The 14,511-nt window shown below is 44.4% G+C and overlaps 1 protein-coding gene across 9 annotated transcripts in view; it reads left to right on the forward strand.

The window, feature by feature from the left end:
• The window catches only part of TLN2 (talin 2), a 446,949-nt gene that overhangs the window by 331,257 nt on the left and 101,181 nt on the right, over positions 1 to 14,511 (forward strand). For 8 of the 9 annotated variants that reach the window (XM_073801108.1, XM_073801106.1, XM_073801107.1 and 5 more), the window contains 4 exons: positions 1,246 to 1,384; positions 11,657 to 11,865; positions 12,731 to 12,850; positions 13,898 to 14,095. In XM_073801108.1, the coding sequence (XP_073657209.1) occupies positions 1,246 to 1,384; positions 11,657 to 11,865; positions 12,731 to 12,850; positions 13,898 to 14,095 (666 nt within the window). The remainder of the gene's footprint in view (positions 1 to 1,245; positions 1,385 to 11,656; positions 11,866 to 12,730; positions 12,851 to 13,897; positions 14,096 to 14,511) is intronic. The other variant, XM_033851753.2, reaches the window with a different exon arrangement.

A 14,511-nucleotide genomic window follows, 5' to 3' on the forward strand; every position in this document is an offset into this window, starting at 1 on the left:
TTCACAGTGGGAACTTTTACTCTTAGCTACTGCTGCTCTTTGGATAGAAACTAAAAACTTTTAGAGTATAAAAGGACTACCAGAGCATCTAATTTACCATTGAACAATGCCTGGTACGTAGGAAGCATTCGGAAAATATTTGTGAAATCAAGCTACCCCTGATTGTAAAAACAGGAAACTCAGGAAGTCACTTAACTAAGGTGCCCCGGCTAAAGAGAAAGTCAGTATTGGCTCCTGAGCCAGCAGCTTTGCAAAGTGGTCCAGGTATCCCTTTGCAGACTTCTGTGCTCCAGGAGCCCATGACACCTATTCTGCCTTCACATAAAACAACTGGTCAGTTAGAATGCAAGAAACATCATGTAATTTTTAAAGAAATTGTTTGCCCTAAACAAATGTGTGTACTGTGTTATACTGTTGGCTACAGTGGACCAGGCTCTGTTTTTTACTTGAAGAAAATGCCTCTCTTAGAAAACATGTTGTGGGGTTAAAACTGCATACATTTCCTGATGCTTTTCTGAACTCTTGCAGCGTGCCCGGAAGTTCTCTTCCAAAATGTTGTCCTCGTCTAGTAATTGAATAATTACCCTTACCGTAGGGCTTTATTGACTTTATTCTCTGAATTATTTATTCCGTTGACGAAGCAAGACGACGTGCTCGTCATGGGAAGCAAGCTCTTTGCCCGTTTTCATAATCTCATTTACCATCCCAAACCTCTATTCCTATTGCATTTCCCTCTGGTTAGAACTCAGCAAAGTATAATGATCAAATTGAACAATGTTAATGGTCCCACGTGCCAGGAAGGTGGAACAGCTGGATGTCTGCTCACTTCCTGCTAAGGCATAATTAATTCTCACTAAGGATTTGTTGCAGACTTCTGAATTAGCTTCTGAAAGCATAATACTAATGGCTACCATTTGTTGAGTACCTACGTTAATTCTCTGAAAACCTTCTGAGCTAGGTACTGTGATCTCAGGACACAGAGACTGGGAGAGTTCAGTGACATACCCCAATCTCTCAACAGCTAGCAAGTGGGGAAAGGAAGCAGAGAGCAGGGTGTGAACTCATTTGTTTATCCTGAAGCCTGGGTTCTTTCCCCTCTATCACCCTACTTCTTCTTAGTGCCATTGGTGTATTAGGTGGGAAAGAGTTGAGGCCCAGAAGTTTGATCTGCATTATTTTGGGGCTAAGACTTTAGTGGATGATTTGCCTCTTCTAAGCTGTCTTCCTCCTTGACTCTTCTTACAGCTGGAAAAATGTGCTCAGGACCTGGGAAGTACATCTAAAGCAGTGGGCTCCTCCATGGCGCAGCTCCTGACCTGTGCTGCTCAAGGCAATGAGCACTACACAGGTGAGACTCACACCCTTCGTGATGCCCTGAGGCCAGGTACAGACCACTGGGCTGGTGCGGGGAGTTTGTTGATTTGACAATGAACCTGACTTTTTTATTTCAGCAGTTCAACACACATTTTTCAAGCACTTTCAACATGCTTGTTACTGGGCTTGATGCTAAGCGTACAAAGACTAATCAAATATGATTCCCCCAAACTATTTGAGTCACCCCTATTAGACTATAAGCAGATGGTAATTATAGACCTCTGCAACTGTGTATGTCTCTTGAAATCCCACTAAAGGAGAGAAAGAAAGAAAAAGTCAAAGAAAATGAGAGAGAAGAAAACAAATAAGATCTCAGTGAAGTTGTCGAAGGTGGAAGGAGACAGATGAGTGGTAACTGAGAGACCCCAATAAATAAAAACCTAAAGTTGTCCAGGGATAGGGAAGCTAACAAGAAGCAAGCTGATTGGTGCTGCAAAACTCTGGGAGGGTTTGAGCCCTGGAGACACCAGGTACCCCTGAACCAGGAGTACTGTATAAGGAACAGAATGTATAAGGAAAAATACCTGGTGATACAAAAAAAAAAAAAGAATGTTCTCATAGTCGGAAGTCTGTTTCTATCTAAAATGGAGATAACAAGAAGTTTCAGTATTAGCCCATTACTTGAAAATGAGAACTACATCAGGACTTCCCTGGTGGCGCAGTGGTTAAGAATCCACCTGCCAGTGCAGGGAACACAGGTTCGAGCCCTGGTCCAGGAAGATCCCACATGCCACGGAACAACTAAGCCCATGCGCCACAACTACTGAGCCTGCGCTCTAGAGCCTGCGAGCCACAACTACTGAGCCCACGAGCTGCAACTACTGAAGCCCGCATGCCTAGAGCCTCTGCTCTGTGACAAAGAGAAGCCACCGCGATGAAAAGCCCGCACACCACAACGAAGAGTAGCCCCTGCTCACCGCAACTAGAGAAAAGCCCGCATGCAGCAACGAAGACCCAACACAGCCATAAATAAATAATTAAATAAATCCATACATACATCCATCCATCAGAAGAAACCTTAAAGAACTGAGTGGCTCTATAAGTAGGAATCAGGTGAAGAGGAGATGGACTGTTGCTTTTGTTATATAGTAGTACGGCTTGAATTTTTTTTTTTTTAAATATACATTACTATTAAAGAATAATATACATCCAGAGGAGAGTATAAGTCCTAAATGTATATCTTCATGAGTTATCCCAAGTTGAATACACCTGAAAAACCCCCACCAAGATCAAGTAATGAGCATTTTTGGCATCCCGGGGGAATTGCTGGGTCATAGGCTGTGCGGCCACTCAGCTACAGTCCTTCCTGCGGTATCTGAAATTTCCACTTGTTCTACATCCTGGTCACCACATCTGCTTTGTCAATATGAGCCATTCTGTTGAGTGTGTCGTAGAATCACATTATGGCTTTAGTTTGCGTGTCCCTGAGGAACAGGGCAGTTGAGGATATTTTCAGTTTATCAGCCATTTGGGTACCTTCTTTTGTGAAGCATCTCTTCATGTCTTTTGCCCATTTTTTTAAAATATGAGTTTTCTGCCTTTTCCTTATTTATTTGCAGGAGTTAGTTGTCACATATATATGTATTTCTTGTATCTTGTGGCTTACCTTTTCACTGTTTTAAAGGTGTTTCTTGATAAACAGAACTTAAATTTTAATATAGTCCAATTTACACTTCTCCTTTATGGTTAGTGCTTTTTGTGTCCGATTTAAAAATGTTGCTTCTCCAAGTCATGAAGATATTCTTCTCTGTTATAGTCTAAAGGCTTTGTTGTTTTACTTCCATATTTAGAACTACGATCCACCTGGAATTGAGTTTTATATGTGGGCAAACAGGGTCCTAGTGTAGTTGCTTTTGCACCAGGGCATCCATCCATTTGACCCAGCACCACTTTCTGAAGCGACCCTCCTTTCCCCAGTGGTCTTGAGGGCAATTTCATTATAAATTAAGGGCATAAATGTGAGTCAGTTTCTGAACTTTTGCTTCTTTTTCATTGCTTTAATTGCCTGATCTTACCTTAGTACCATACTTTCCTAATCATTGCAGTTTTATACTAAGTGTTAACATCTGATAATGTGAGTCCTCTGTCTTTGTTATTCTTCCTCAAGTCAGTGCTGACTTTCCTTGACCCTTTGTATTTCCACATCTATTTTAGAATCAACCTGTCAATTTGTACCCTCCCTCACAAAAAAACCCTTTCGCTTGTTTTTTTATTTGTTTGTTTTTTTGATCGGGGTTACCTGAATCTGGGGATAATTGAAATCTTTACATTACTGAGTCTTCTAATCTGTGAATGTGGTATATCTCTACATTTATTTAGATTTCCTTTCTCTCAATACTGTTTTATAGTTTTTTGCATAGAAGTTTTTGTTTTCATTAGAGTGTGCGTCATAAATCTTTTACTTTCATTTTTTCTCTATGCTTATATTTAATGCATGTGTATGCATGCATACCTATGCGTATCATGTAGTTGTTCTTTCAGAGGGGGAGGAGTTGTTTGTTGATGTGACAGTATTTTCCATTCAATTGGAGTATTTGGTCTGTTTATATATAATTACTGATATATTGAGGTTTGTATTTGTCATCTTACTATTTCTTTTCTATATGTCCTACCTATCCTAGGCTCCTTTTTCTCTCCTTTCTTGCTTTCTTTCAGATTTATATGTGCTTTTTAAAATCTATTTCTCTTCCGTTGATTAGTTTATTAGTTGTACATTCACTGCCTATTCTTTTTTTTTTTTTTTTTTTTTTTTTTGGTAGTACGCAAGCCTCTCACTGCTGTGGCCTCTCCTGTTGCGGAGCACAGGCTCTGGGCACGCAGGCTCAGCGGCCATGGCTCACAGGCCCAGCCGCTCCACGGCATGTGGGATCTTCCCAGACCAGGGCACGAACCTGCGTACCCTGCATCAGCAGGCGGACTCTCAACCACTGCGCCACCAGGGAAGCCCCTCACTGCCTATTCTTGAACAACTTTTTTTTCTTTTTTCTTTTTTTTTTTGCGGTACGCGGGCCTCTCACTGTTGTGGCCTCTCCTGTTGCGCCTGACACGCAGGCTCAGCGGCCATGGCTCACGGGCCCAGCCGCTCCGCAGCATGTGGGATCTTCCCAGACTGGGGCACGAACCCGTGTCCCCTGCATCGGCAGGCGGACTCTCAACCACTGCGCCACCAGGGAAGCCCTTGAACAATTTTTTAAAAGTATAATATAAGTTAGTATGTTTACCTCTTCCTGGACAGTGCAAGAATCTTGGGACACTTAAACTTCATTGACCTTTCTTCCAACTCATTCATTGTTGTTGAGTGCTTTAATTCTACATATATTTAACCTCCTCAGTACTGCCTCAAAGTTGTTTTATAGTCAGTATTGATTAAATGCTCCTCCATATTGACCTTTCCATTGCTGTTCATTCCTTTCTGCATCGCAATGTGCTTCCACCTGGGATTATTTCCTGTCTGCCTAAAGAACTCCCTGCATTAATTCCTTTAGTGTGAGTCTGCAGTGACCAATTCTTTCAGTTGTTGTTTGTTTAAAATGCCTTTGTTTAGCCTCTATTTTTGGTAGATAATTTTACGTGTTGTAAAATTTTAGGTTGGCAGTTATTTTCTTCCAGCATTTGAAGGTGTTATTCCGTTGTCAGCACTTGAAGGTGTTATTCCGTTGTCAGCACTTGGAGGTGTTATTCCGTTGTCTTCTGGCTTCCTTTATTTCTGTTGTGAAGTCAGCTGTCGCTTTACCCTTCCACAGGTCATGTGGTTTTAGTTTTCCCCTCTGCTACTCGTTTTTTGGATTTTCTCAGTCTTTGGTTTTCAAACACTGTGCCTAGAGGAGTTTTGTTTTGTGTCGTTTTGCCTATTTATCCCACTTTGGGTTTTAGTACTCCTTAAAGATGGGATTTGCTGTCTTAGATCAGTTTTGGAAAACTCAGCCACTATATCTTCAAATGCTGCTTCTGTCCCATTTTTTTCTCTCCTCTTTGTACACTCCAGCTACCCCCTATGTTAGATATTTTCACTGTTTTGTGTGTCTCCTATGCTCTTTTCTATATTGGCCATAATTTTTCTTCTCCATGCTTTATTCTGTGTGGGTTTTTTTGGATTTATGTGCAGCTCACTATTCCTCCTACTTTCAAACTCTTCTATTGAGTTTTTAATTTTAAATGTCATATTTTTCAGTTTTATAATAACCTTTTGATGGCTTTCTTGTACTTTCCATTTCTCTGCTGAAATTCTCTATCTTGTCATGTAATTTCTTCAACATAGTTTTTACATTTACTTAAAGTCTAGGTTCAATAACTCCAATGTCAGGATCACCTACGGGCGTCTTGTTATCTGTTTTGTTTTCTGTTTTTTTTTTTTTCTTCTTGGTTTTCAACTATTGACCTTATCTCCTGATGTTTCTGATTTTTTTTTAATTTAATGCTAATCATTGGTATTTATATTGTAGAAATAATTTGAGGCTCTAGATTGTGTTTTCTTCCGTACAGAGGATTAATCTTTTATTTTAGCAGGTGGTTAAAAAAGGAGAAGATCACCGTAATACGAGCGGAACCGAACTGATTGGATATTGCAACGTCCATTTCCAGTTTACCTTGTAGGGTGTAGCCCTTCGTGCCTCCTGTCTAAACATCTGTGATGTTTATGAGGACCATTCTGATTGTTGAGCTCAGAACTATGCTTCTTTTATCTTCCCATCCCCATGCGACTTCAGAAAGTTTTGCTCAGCCTCTCAGTTTCTGGGCAACAGTTTACAAATTAGAAAATGCCTTGAAGGGGGGAAAGCAGTGTTGTACTCACTTCTCTGTACTTTCTTTCTCTTCCAAGGTCTTGGCTTTCTTTACCTTGGTTCCTTGGTATCTCTCCAGTGCCTTCAAACAGATGTTTTGTCTGTATTTTTCCAGAGTTTCTAGTTGTTTCTCTGAGGGGGAGGGTTCATCTGCAATAAGTTATTCTTTCCATCACTATAAGGAAAATCCTCTTTGGTTCTTCAAAAACTGTGTATATTTATTACTTTGAAAATAAGAGCACAGTAGGAGCACAAAAAGTTACCACGGCACAGTGTAATATAGTACCTGCAACAGTAAGAATGTACAATTCTGTCCTCATGAGAGGGTGAGGGAACGTTCCACAGCAGAACTGACACCTGATCGGGGTTTGAAGGATTATTACGACTCACTTAGCTTTCAAGGAGAAAGAAAAGTGTATGTAAATTCTTAAAAGCTTAGGGCATATGAGAGATGTAGTTTCAAGAACTTCTACACATTCCTGAAATCTTGCCAGATTTTGTGTAGATGATGAAATGGATTTTTAATGAAGGAAAGACTGCTTCACAAGTTGCGTCATCCAATACTGATAACATCCAGGATGACAGACTGTCTAGTTGATGTCTGAAGAACGGCCTAGAAGTATCCCCATTTCATTTTGGCAGGCGCCAACTAGGTGGTGGTGGCGGACTTGGGAACAGCATATGTGAAGTCCCAAAGGCAGGAGAAGAAGGCTGATGAAATGAAGTGAGAGGATCCAAGTAAAAGGCAAGGGGGTAGGGAGTAAGAAGATAAGGCTGGGAAGGTCAGCTGGGATCAGATCGTAAAAGGCCTCATAAGCCAATTTAAATACATTGAAATTGAAGCTCAGAGCATGTGAAAATACTGAAGAATTTGCATCTGTCGACACAGTCTCGATTGCCCTTAATGCACTTTGCCCTTCTTTTCATGTGCTGATAAATTGGAGGGAAGCAAAGTTGGAGGCAGGGAGACCAGTGAGAAGGCTGTTGCATTCATCCAGATAAGAATTGTTAGTGGAGATGAAGGATGGATTAAAGAAAAAGAGACCTCACGGTTGTTGGTGATGGATTAGAAGTTGGTAGGAATGGGAATAGGGAAAGCAACACGGACAGCTCTAAGTTTAGCCTGATAGCTGAACGAAGAGTTGTATGAGTCACTGTGATGGAGACACAGGGTCACTGGCAGGCATGTTGAGGGCTGGAGTTTAGGGATGCCAGGTTCAACTTTATTATTATTATTGTTGTTGGGGGGGCTGCCCTGGGTCTTTGTTGCAGCTTTTCGTTGCGGCACGTGGGCTCGGTAGTTGCAACTCATGGGCTTAGTTGCCCCACAGCATGCGGGTCTTAGTTCCCTGACCAGTGATCGAACCCACATCCTGTGCATTGGAAGGCGGATTCTTAACCACTGGACCACCAGGGAAGTCCCAGGTTCAACTTTAAATGGATTCAGTTTGAAATCTCTGCAGGATATCCACAGAGAGGTGCCCATTAGGCAGCTGGATATTTACCTCTGGAACTCAGTAGAGAAGTCTGGGCTGGAGATAAATATTTCTAAATGTTTAATAAAATGATAATGATTGAAACCATGGGGGTAGCTAAGTTTGCATAAGGGAAAGTGGTAGAGTGAGAACAATTTTATCAGATATAACCCTATGGAACCCAAGTATTTCAGGAGAAGGCTGAGCATTAGAAATCCTTGAAAGAAACGAGAACATGCAGCCTTGGAGAGACCATGGAAACCAGGAGAGAGGGATGTCTCTCGACTCACAGAGATAATTGCTGCCTGGAAAGACACTGCAGGGAGGGACTTGAGAAGCATCCACTGGCTTAAGGAAAAACAAGGTCACTGCTCTCCCTGTTGAAGGCAATTACAGGAAGGTTGAAGAATGGATGGGAAGCAGGGAGAGAGCACGAGTGTGGACAGCTTCTCCCTGGGTGTCAGTTCCCTCATCCATACCTAAGATGTGTGGGATACTCAGAAGTTAACACATGAGCTGCCACTGGACTAGGTTCTAATGCAGATGTGGTTTTATTTGGCCAGTACAGCGTTCAAAATGCATTTCTTCTCGGCTGGGTACAGTTACATAGACAGAACCCTTTCCAGATCCTTTGGGACAGATTAAAAAATCTTGCATACTTGGTTTTTACCTTGTGAGCTTGATACGTGGTCTAATGCTGTCTACACACAATCTACGTGAATTCTGATCAGGAGTAATTACTATTACAAAGAATTCCCCTGTATTTCATATGACTAGTGTGTCTCCCTAAGACTGTTGCTGAATATAATTTGAGATCTAGACGGCAGGAATACCGGGAACGTCATCTGTGTCTTCCAAGGATTGTGGTTATTGAAGCAGGGAGTCTGCTTCAGTGTTTCGCATTGGCACTTCTGGGGTGTGTTGCACCCTTGACTCCAGGAACAATTTTGGGGGGGCGGAGGGTGGTGATTGCTCGGAGATAGGACTCTGATGATTCTCATCGTTACCATTGAGAATATTGCTGTGAATTCAGCCACGTACAGCCTTGGATGGTCATTTGCTCCCTGGCATCTGGTGGCCTTGTTTCATCCTTTTGTTGGTGTGGCTTCCACTTTGCGGGAAACCTAATGCCGCCAAAGAGGATTCTTGGTGTGCCTTGAGGTTTCACAGTGAGTCCTCAGCAGAAAACACGTGGGGTGGATATACCTCGGCTTTTGGAATTCCGCTCTTCTGGTTTCTGCCTTTTGGAAAAATTGTCTGAGTCTATAAAAGCCTTTTCAGTAAATAATTTTTTCGTGAACATGACTTTTCTAATGGCATATGATAAATGTTTTATTCTTCCAAAATAATACAACTCAAATAGAAATAGATTCAAGAGTCCACATGGTAACGAGGAAGGCAAGAGGAGAGGTCTAGAAATCACAACCTAGAATTTTCAGTGGTCACAGCTGGGATCTCAGCCTCTCCTATGACCTGTGGGAAACTGAGGCCCAGAGGGAAAAGGCGGCGGCTGTTTAGTCCACACAGCTTGTCAGCAGCAGAGCTGGACGAGGTCTTAACCACACCTGGTGGGTGCCCTTCTGAGCAAGGATGTCATTCCACCCTGGGCCAGAAGCTTCAGCATAATATGAATCGGGAGATTAGGTTGACATAAACACACTACCATGTATAAAATAGATAGCTAGTGGGAACCTGATGTATAGCACAGGAAGCTCAGCTCGGTGCTGTGTGATGACCTAGATGGGTGCGATACAGGGGGTGGGGGGAGGTCCAAGAGGGAGGGGCTATAGATTATTCACTTTGCGGTACAGCAGAAACTAACGCAACATTGTAAAGCAATTATACTCCAGTAAAAAACAAACAATAAAACCCTCCTTGATGTCTCCGAAAAAAAAAAAAAAAATGCAGTGACTCTTCTCTTTGGCTTTTTTCTCTCCTTCACCTTGGCTTTACTTATCTTTATGCTTTCTCCTCTGCCATATAAAACACTTTGTTTAAAATGTGTTCATTCCACATGCTGTGCTCGGAAGTGCCGTGTGATAAATGGTAGATGGGCAGCTTTGCAATTTGCCTTGATTAGATTGTAGAGTTATGTCCCAGTTATGCGACGTCCTAAGTATTTACAGATGAGCCAGTCTGCAGCTCTGGGAAGTTGTTTTATGGATTCCCCAGGGCCTTTTGTGTTCTTTCTTGTATTTCGGTGCCTCGTCCCTAGTAAAGAGAGGACCACCTGCTGCGTCCGTGCCCACGCGGCTGAAGCAGCGGCGGCAAAGACCACGCTCGGGGGTGCCATCCAGCCGAAGGCTTTAGATGCAGTCACCTCAAAGTGTAGTGAGAGAGCAAGTCATCTGTGAATTTTTCATGCAGATGTTGTATGTTCTAACAAGAATCCCTTGTAGTTCTCTATCCCAAAGAACACTGTGCAGAGTCTGACCCCGAAGTTAAGAAACTAACCTCAGATCTAAAGGTGTGTCTGTGGTCAAGATGCTTCTCAGCACTGGGCCTCATCTGAAATGGTTCGATGAGATGAGCTTTGAGGCGGGCTATTCTGCAGTTCCCCAGGTTCCAGGAGCCTTTTGTTACGTGCCTTGGCATTTCCAGTCTCCTTCCTTTTCTTGGGTGCGCCAAGCACTAGGTACCATGTAGGAAGGCGCCTCTTCTTTCTATGGGAGGTGGCACTGTAGTTTTTAAGGACTAGTTTAAATGCATAGTTTATCTCCGAATCCCATCATCTTTAGAAGTGAATTTAAAGATGAGCAGGCACTTCGCAAAAGAGGATGTCCAAACAGCCACTGAGTGTATGAAAAAGTGCTCAACATCGTTGCTCACTAGGGATATAAGAATTAAACCTCAGTGAGGGACTTCCCTGGTGGTCCAGCGGTTAAGACTCCACGCTTCCACTACAGGGGGCATGGTTTTAATCCCTGGTCGGGGAACTAAGATTCCCGCATGCTATACACCCACCAGAACTGGATAAAATAAAAAATCTAACACTAGTAAGTATGGGCCAGGATGAAGAGCAACTGTAACTCTCATATATATAGTGCTGGCGGAGTGTATAATGGCAAAACCAGTCTGAAGAAGTGTGGTAGTATCCTCCAAAGCTAAATATACACTTACTCTATGACCCAGCAATTCAGCTCCTAGATTTAAATCCAAGAGAATCAATTCCATATGTCTACCTGAACACAGGGATGAGAACTTTTCCGGTAGCTTTATTCATAATAGTCCACACAGGAAACAATCCCCAAGTGTCCAGCAACAGAAGAATGGATAAGCAGATGTTGCTGTGTTCCTATAATGGAATACGACACAGCAAGAAAAAGCAATGTACTTCTATGTGTAACAGCACGGGTGAATCTCACAGCATTGTGGTCAGAGAAAGAAACCAGACACAAAAGAAGACATACAGTGTGGTTCCATCAACACGTAGTTGAAGAACAGGTAAAACTAGTCTAAGGTGATAAAAGCTAGAATAGGGATTACTTCCAGTGTGAGAGGATATTGACTGGGAAAGGGCACAGGCAATGGAAATGTTCCTTCTCCATATGGATGGCAGATACGTGGGTGTACACATCGGTACAGATTCAGTGAGCTGCCCAGGGAGACTCATTCACTTTGTTGCGTGTAAGTTATGCCCCAATAAAAATGACTGGAAAGAAAAGTGAACTTGAATGGTTCATCTGTGAGTTCGATACTATGCACTTGGTATTTTAGGTCTAGGGACAGGTGGGGTAGTGGGCGTGACAGGAACCAGAGGGAAATGGTGTTTAGCGTGGCATTTGTTGTAACATCCCTCTTGGAGCAGCCCAGAGCCAATGACTTGAGCTACTTCTTTGAGAAGGACATCAATTCAGATTTTCTAAAAAGCAATTTGGAGCCCACCTGTGCCAGGCACTGTCCAAGGATTCTCTCCTTTCTCGAAGGCTCTAGTCTAGAGGCTTACTCCCAAGTAAAAGTATAACTTTTGGATGGAATCTAATAGAAAGTCTGGCGGGCTCTTTTTTTTTTTTTTTTAATCCCCAGGGGTGGCTGCTCGAGAGACGGCCCAAGCTCTGAAAACGCTGGCCCAGGCTGCCCGGGGCGTGGCTGCATCTACGAGTGACCCCGCGGCTGTGCATGCCATGTTAGATTCCGCCCGGGACGTGATGGAGGGCTCGGCCATGCTCATCCAGGAAGCCAAGCAGGCCCTGATCGCACCTGGAGATGCGGAGAGTCAGCAGAGACTAGCCCAGGTAAGGCCCGGAAGTGGCCGTCAAGGTCATCCCTGAGGTGGACGCATGGACAGGCTGTTGCCCGGTGTGAGCAGTTTTGGAAGCCTCGCATGGTAGCCCCCATAACGTGAGACGTGCTTAATTCAGTCAACAGAAAGTATGGGGGGCTTTGTTGAGACCTGCCGTTAGAACGTGAAGGACCTGGACGCAGCATGTCTGTTTTGGGCCTGTGTGTGCTTACGTATAGCCCTCTTCCTAGCCTGGGAGGTGAGGTAGATAGGCTTGGTGTAGCTACTCGGTGCTTTAAACTCTCTCTAGTGCCTCTTCAGGTGATTCTTACCAGAGAGCGTAGACAAGGAGCCTCACACATCCTTAAAAGGCAGCATGTGGGCAACTCCAAGTTGGTCTGGAAGTGCTCAGAACATTCCGCCTGCCCTTGGGCAGGGCGAGGTGTGGGATGATGGCATCAGAGGGTCGCTGAGCATAAATCCATCCCAGGGCGGGCTAACTGTGATCCAAAGGACTCAGGGCCTCCTTCCACCTCAGGACCTCTGCAGGGCTCTCTAGAAGGCAGCTATTTCTCTTCCTCTTGGTGTTGGATACCTTTGTTTCAGAACCGAGTTGTATTTGAGCCACAGTCAGGACTTGGCCTGGCCTTGGGAGCAGGTAGGGTGTGCTGTATCGCTGTGTCAGACCCTGTGCTAAGACAGGATGTTAACCCCAGTGAGCGGCCTAGATGAGGAGATTTAACGGTAAACAGTGTCAGGCAGACGCTGGCAGATCAGTTCCCCATCTCTTTTAGCTCTGCTCACTCCCAACACGTGTGCAAGAATGTTTGCCCTGAAACCTGCTTTCTGTTGGGGCTTTTCTCCCTCTGTGTATTCAGGTGGCCAAAGCCGTCTCTCACTCCTTGAATAACTGCGTGAATTGCCTCCCTGGGCAGAAGGATGTGGACGTGGCCTTGAAGAGCATCGGGGAGTCGAGCAAGAAGCTGCTGGTGGACTCGGTGAGAGGTTTTGGCTCGGGCAGGGGCGCCTGGGGGACTGGGCTCACCTTAGGTGTGGGTGGAGTCTGCTCCCCTCTAGGGGACCTCTGAGCGGCTAGCCTTTCCCTTAGGAGTCCTGTTTTTCCTGTCGATTTGCCTTTTCCTTGTTTTGCTGTCTGATCAGCCGAGTTCCCAGGTAGAGCTTCTAAAGTTTACTTCTTCTTTGAGCCCATGTTGTTGTTTGCTCTCAGGTCATCCCAGTAAGACAGGAATGGGGGGGGAGGGGGTATATGATCATCTAACTTCTTATCAGGACATCTCAGGCAGTGACCATCAGGCGATAAAGGGATACAAGTGTCAGGGACTCACTGAGAGAGTGAGCCGTCTGTGGAATTTCACTTTGGGGCCTGGTCCCGTCCCTGTCTTGTGAGTCCCCTTTGCGGGTACTTGGCCTTGTTCATCTTTGGTTCTTCTCTGCCTGGTCCCTGGCATATACCAGGTATGCAAGCTGTGGGTGTGGTGTGACTAATATCTAGCTTAACTCTCTGGAACTTTTCACAAACAGTTACAGGGCTGCTAGTGGCACTTCTGTGGAAAGGCTATTCAGTATATTGTTAGCAAAGACCAACTGACGAATAAAAGTGATGGCTGTTAGTTTAGAAGAATAGGATTTAAAGTTTCATAGCATCTGCCTTTTAGTTCCAGAAAGCTAAACCTTTGAGAGTTTCCGTCTGAGAAACCCAAGATAGAGTGCTGGTTCAGAGAGTGGATCCCGAGTCAGACTGCCCAGGTGTGAATCCTGGCTCTGCCACTTAGGAGACCAGAAGCCTGAGGAAAGCTGTCCTTACCATTTTTAGATCCACTATGTCTAGCACTGAATAGGTGTTCACGGGAATGTACATATTTTGAAGGTCAACCTTAACAAGGGCTCAGACCACACAGAGCCTTTTAGTCTCGATGACTCACAACTGCATCCCAGGAGAGTCTGTCTTCCCTCTGCAACATACTACCTTTGTTTCTCCTACGCAAAGTAGAACTTCTCCTGCAACCTGCCTTCTCTTGCCATAGTTACCTCCGAGCACGAAGCCTTTCCAGGAAGCCCAGAGTGAACTGAACCAAGCAGCGGCTGATCTGAACCAGTCTGCAGGGGAGGTGGTCCATGCCACTCGGGGCCAGAGCGGAGAGCTGGCTGCAGCCTCCGGGAAGTTCAGTGATGATTTCGATGAATTCCTCGATGCCGGCATTGAGATGGCGGGCCAGGCTCAGGTGAGGCTGGTGTGGCTGAGTGGAGTTGACCCTTGCCCCTCTCAACTCTGGTGGACCGTCGTCCCCTGCGGCCAAGTGGCAAATAGGAGCGGGGAAGCTGTGGGCAGCCCACACCTTTACACTGTCTTTGCTGCTCAGAGAGCTCCATGAGCTCACAGGAATGGCATTCCCAAAGATACTATTAGCTTATGTGTGAAGTTCTTCCTGGAAATGACAGATAACTTTTCCCACGATCCTCCAACAGAACTCATCATTTTATTTCTGCTTTTTGGAGGGAGAGCAGCTCTGCATCCTATACTTCAAATGTGGTTTAATACTGTAAAAACTCATGTATTTGAAGTTCGGGGAGCCCACTTGAAAAGGCTGTGTCTGATCCTGAGTGTCAAGTGATTCAAACTTAACCTCTTTCAGATGAA

The sequence above is a fragment of the Tursiops truncatus genome, chromosome 2 (assembly GCF_011762595.2).
Source record: "Tursiops truncatus isolate mTurTru1 chromosome 2, mTurTru1.mat.Y, whole genome shotgun sequence".
Lineage (NCBI taxonomy): Eukaryota > Metazoa > Chordata > Mammalia > Artiodactyla > Delphinidae > Tursiops > Tursiops truncatus.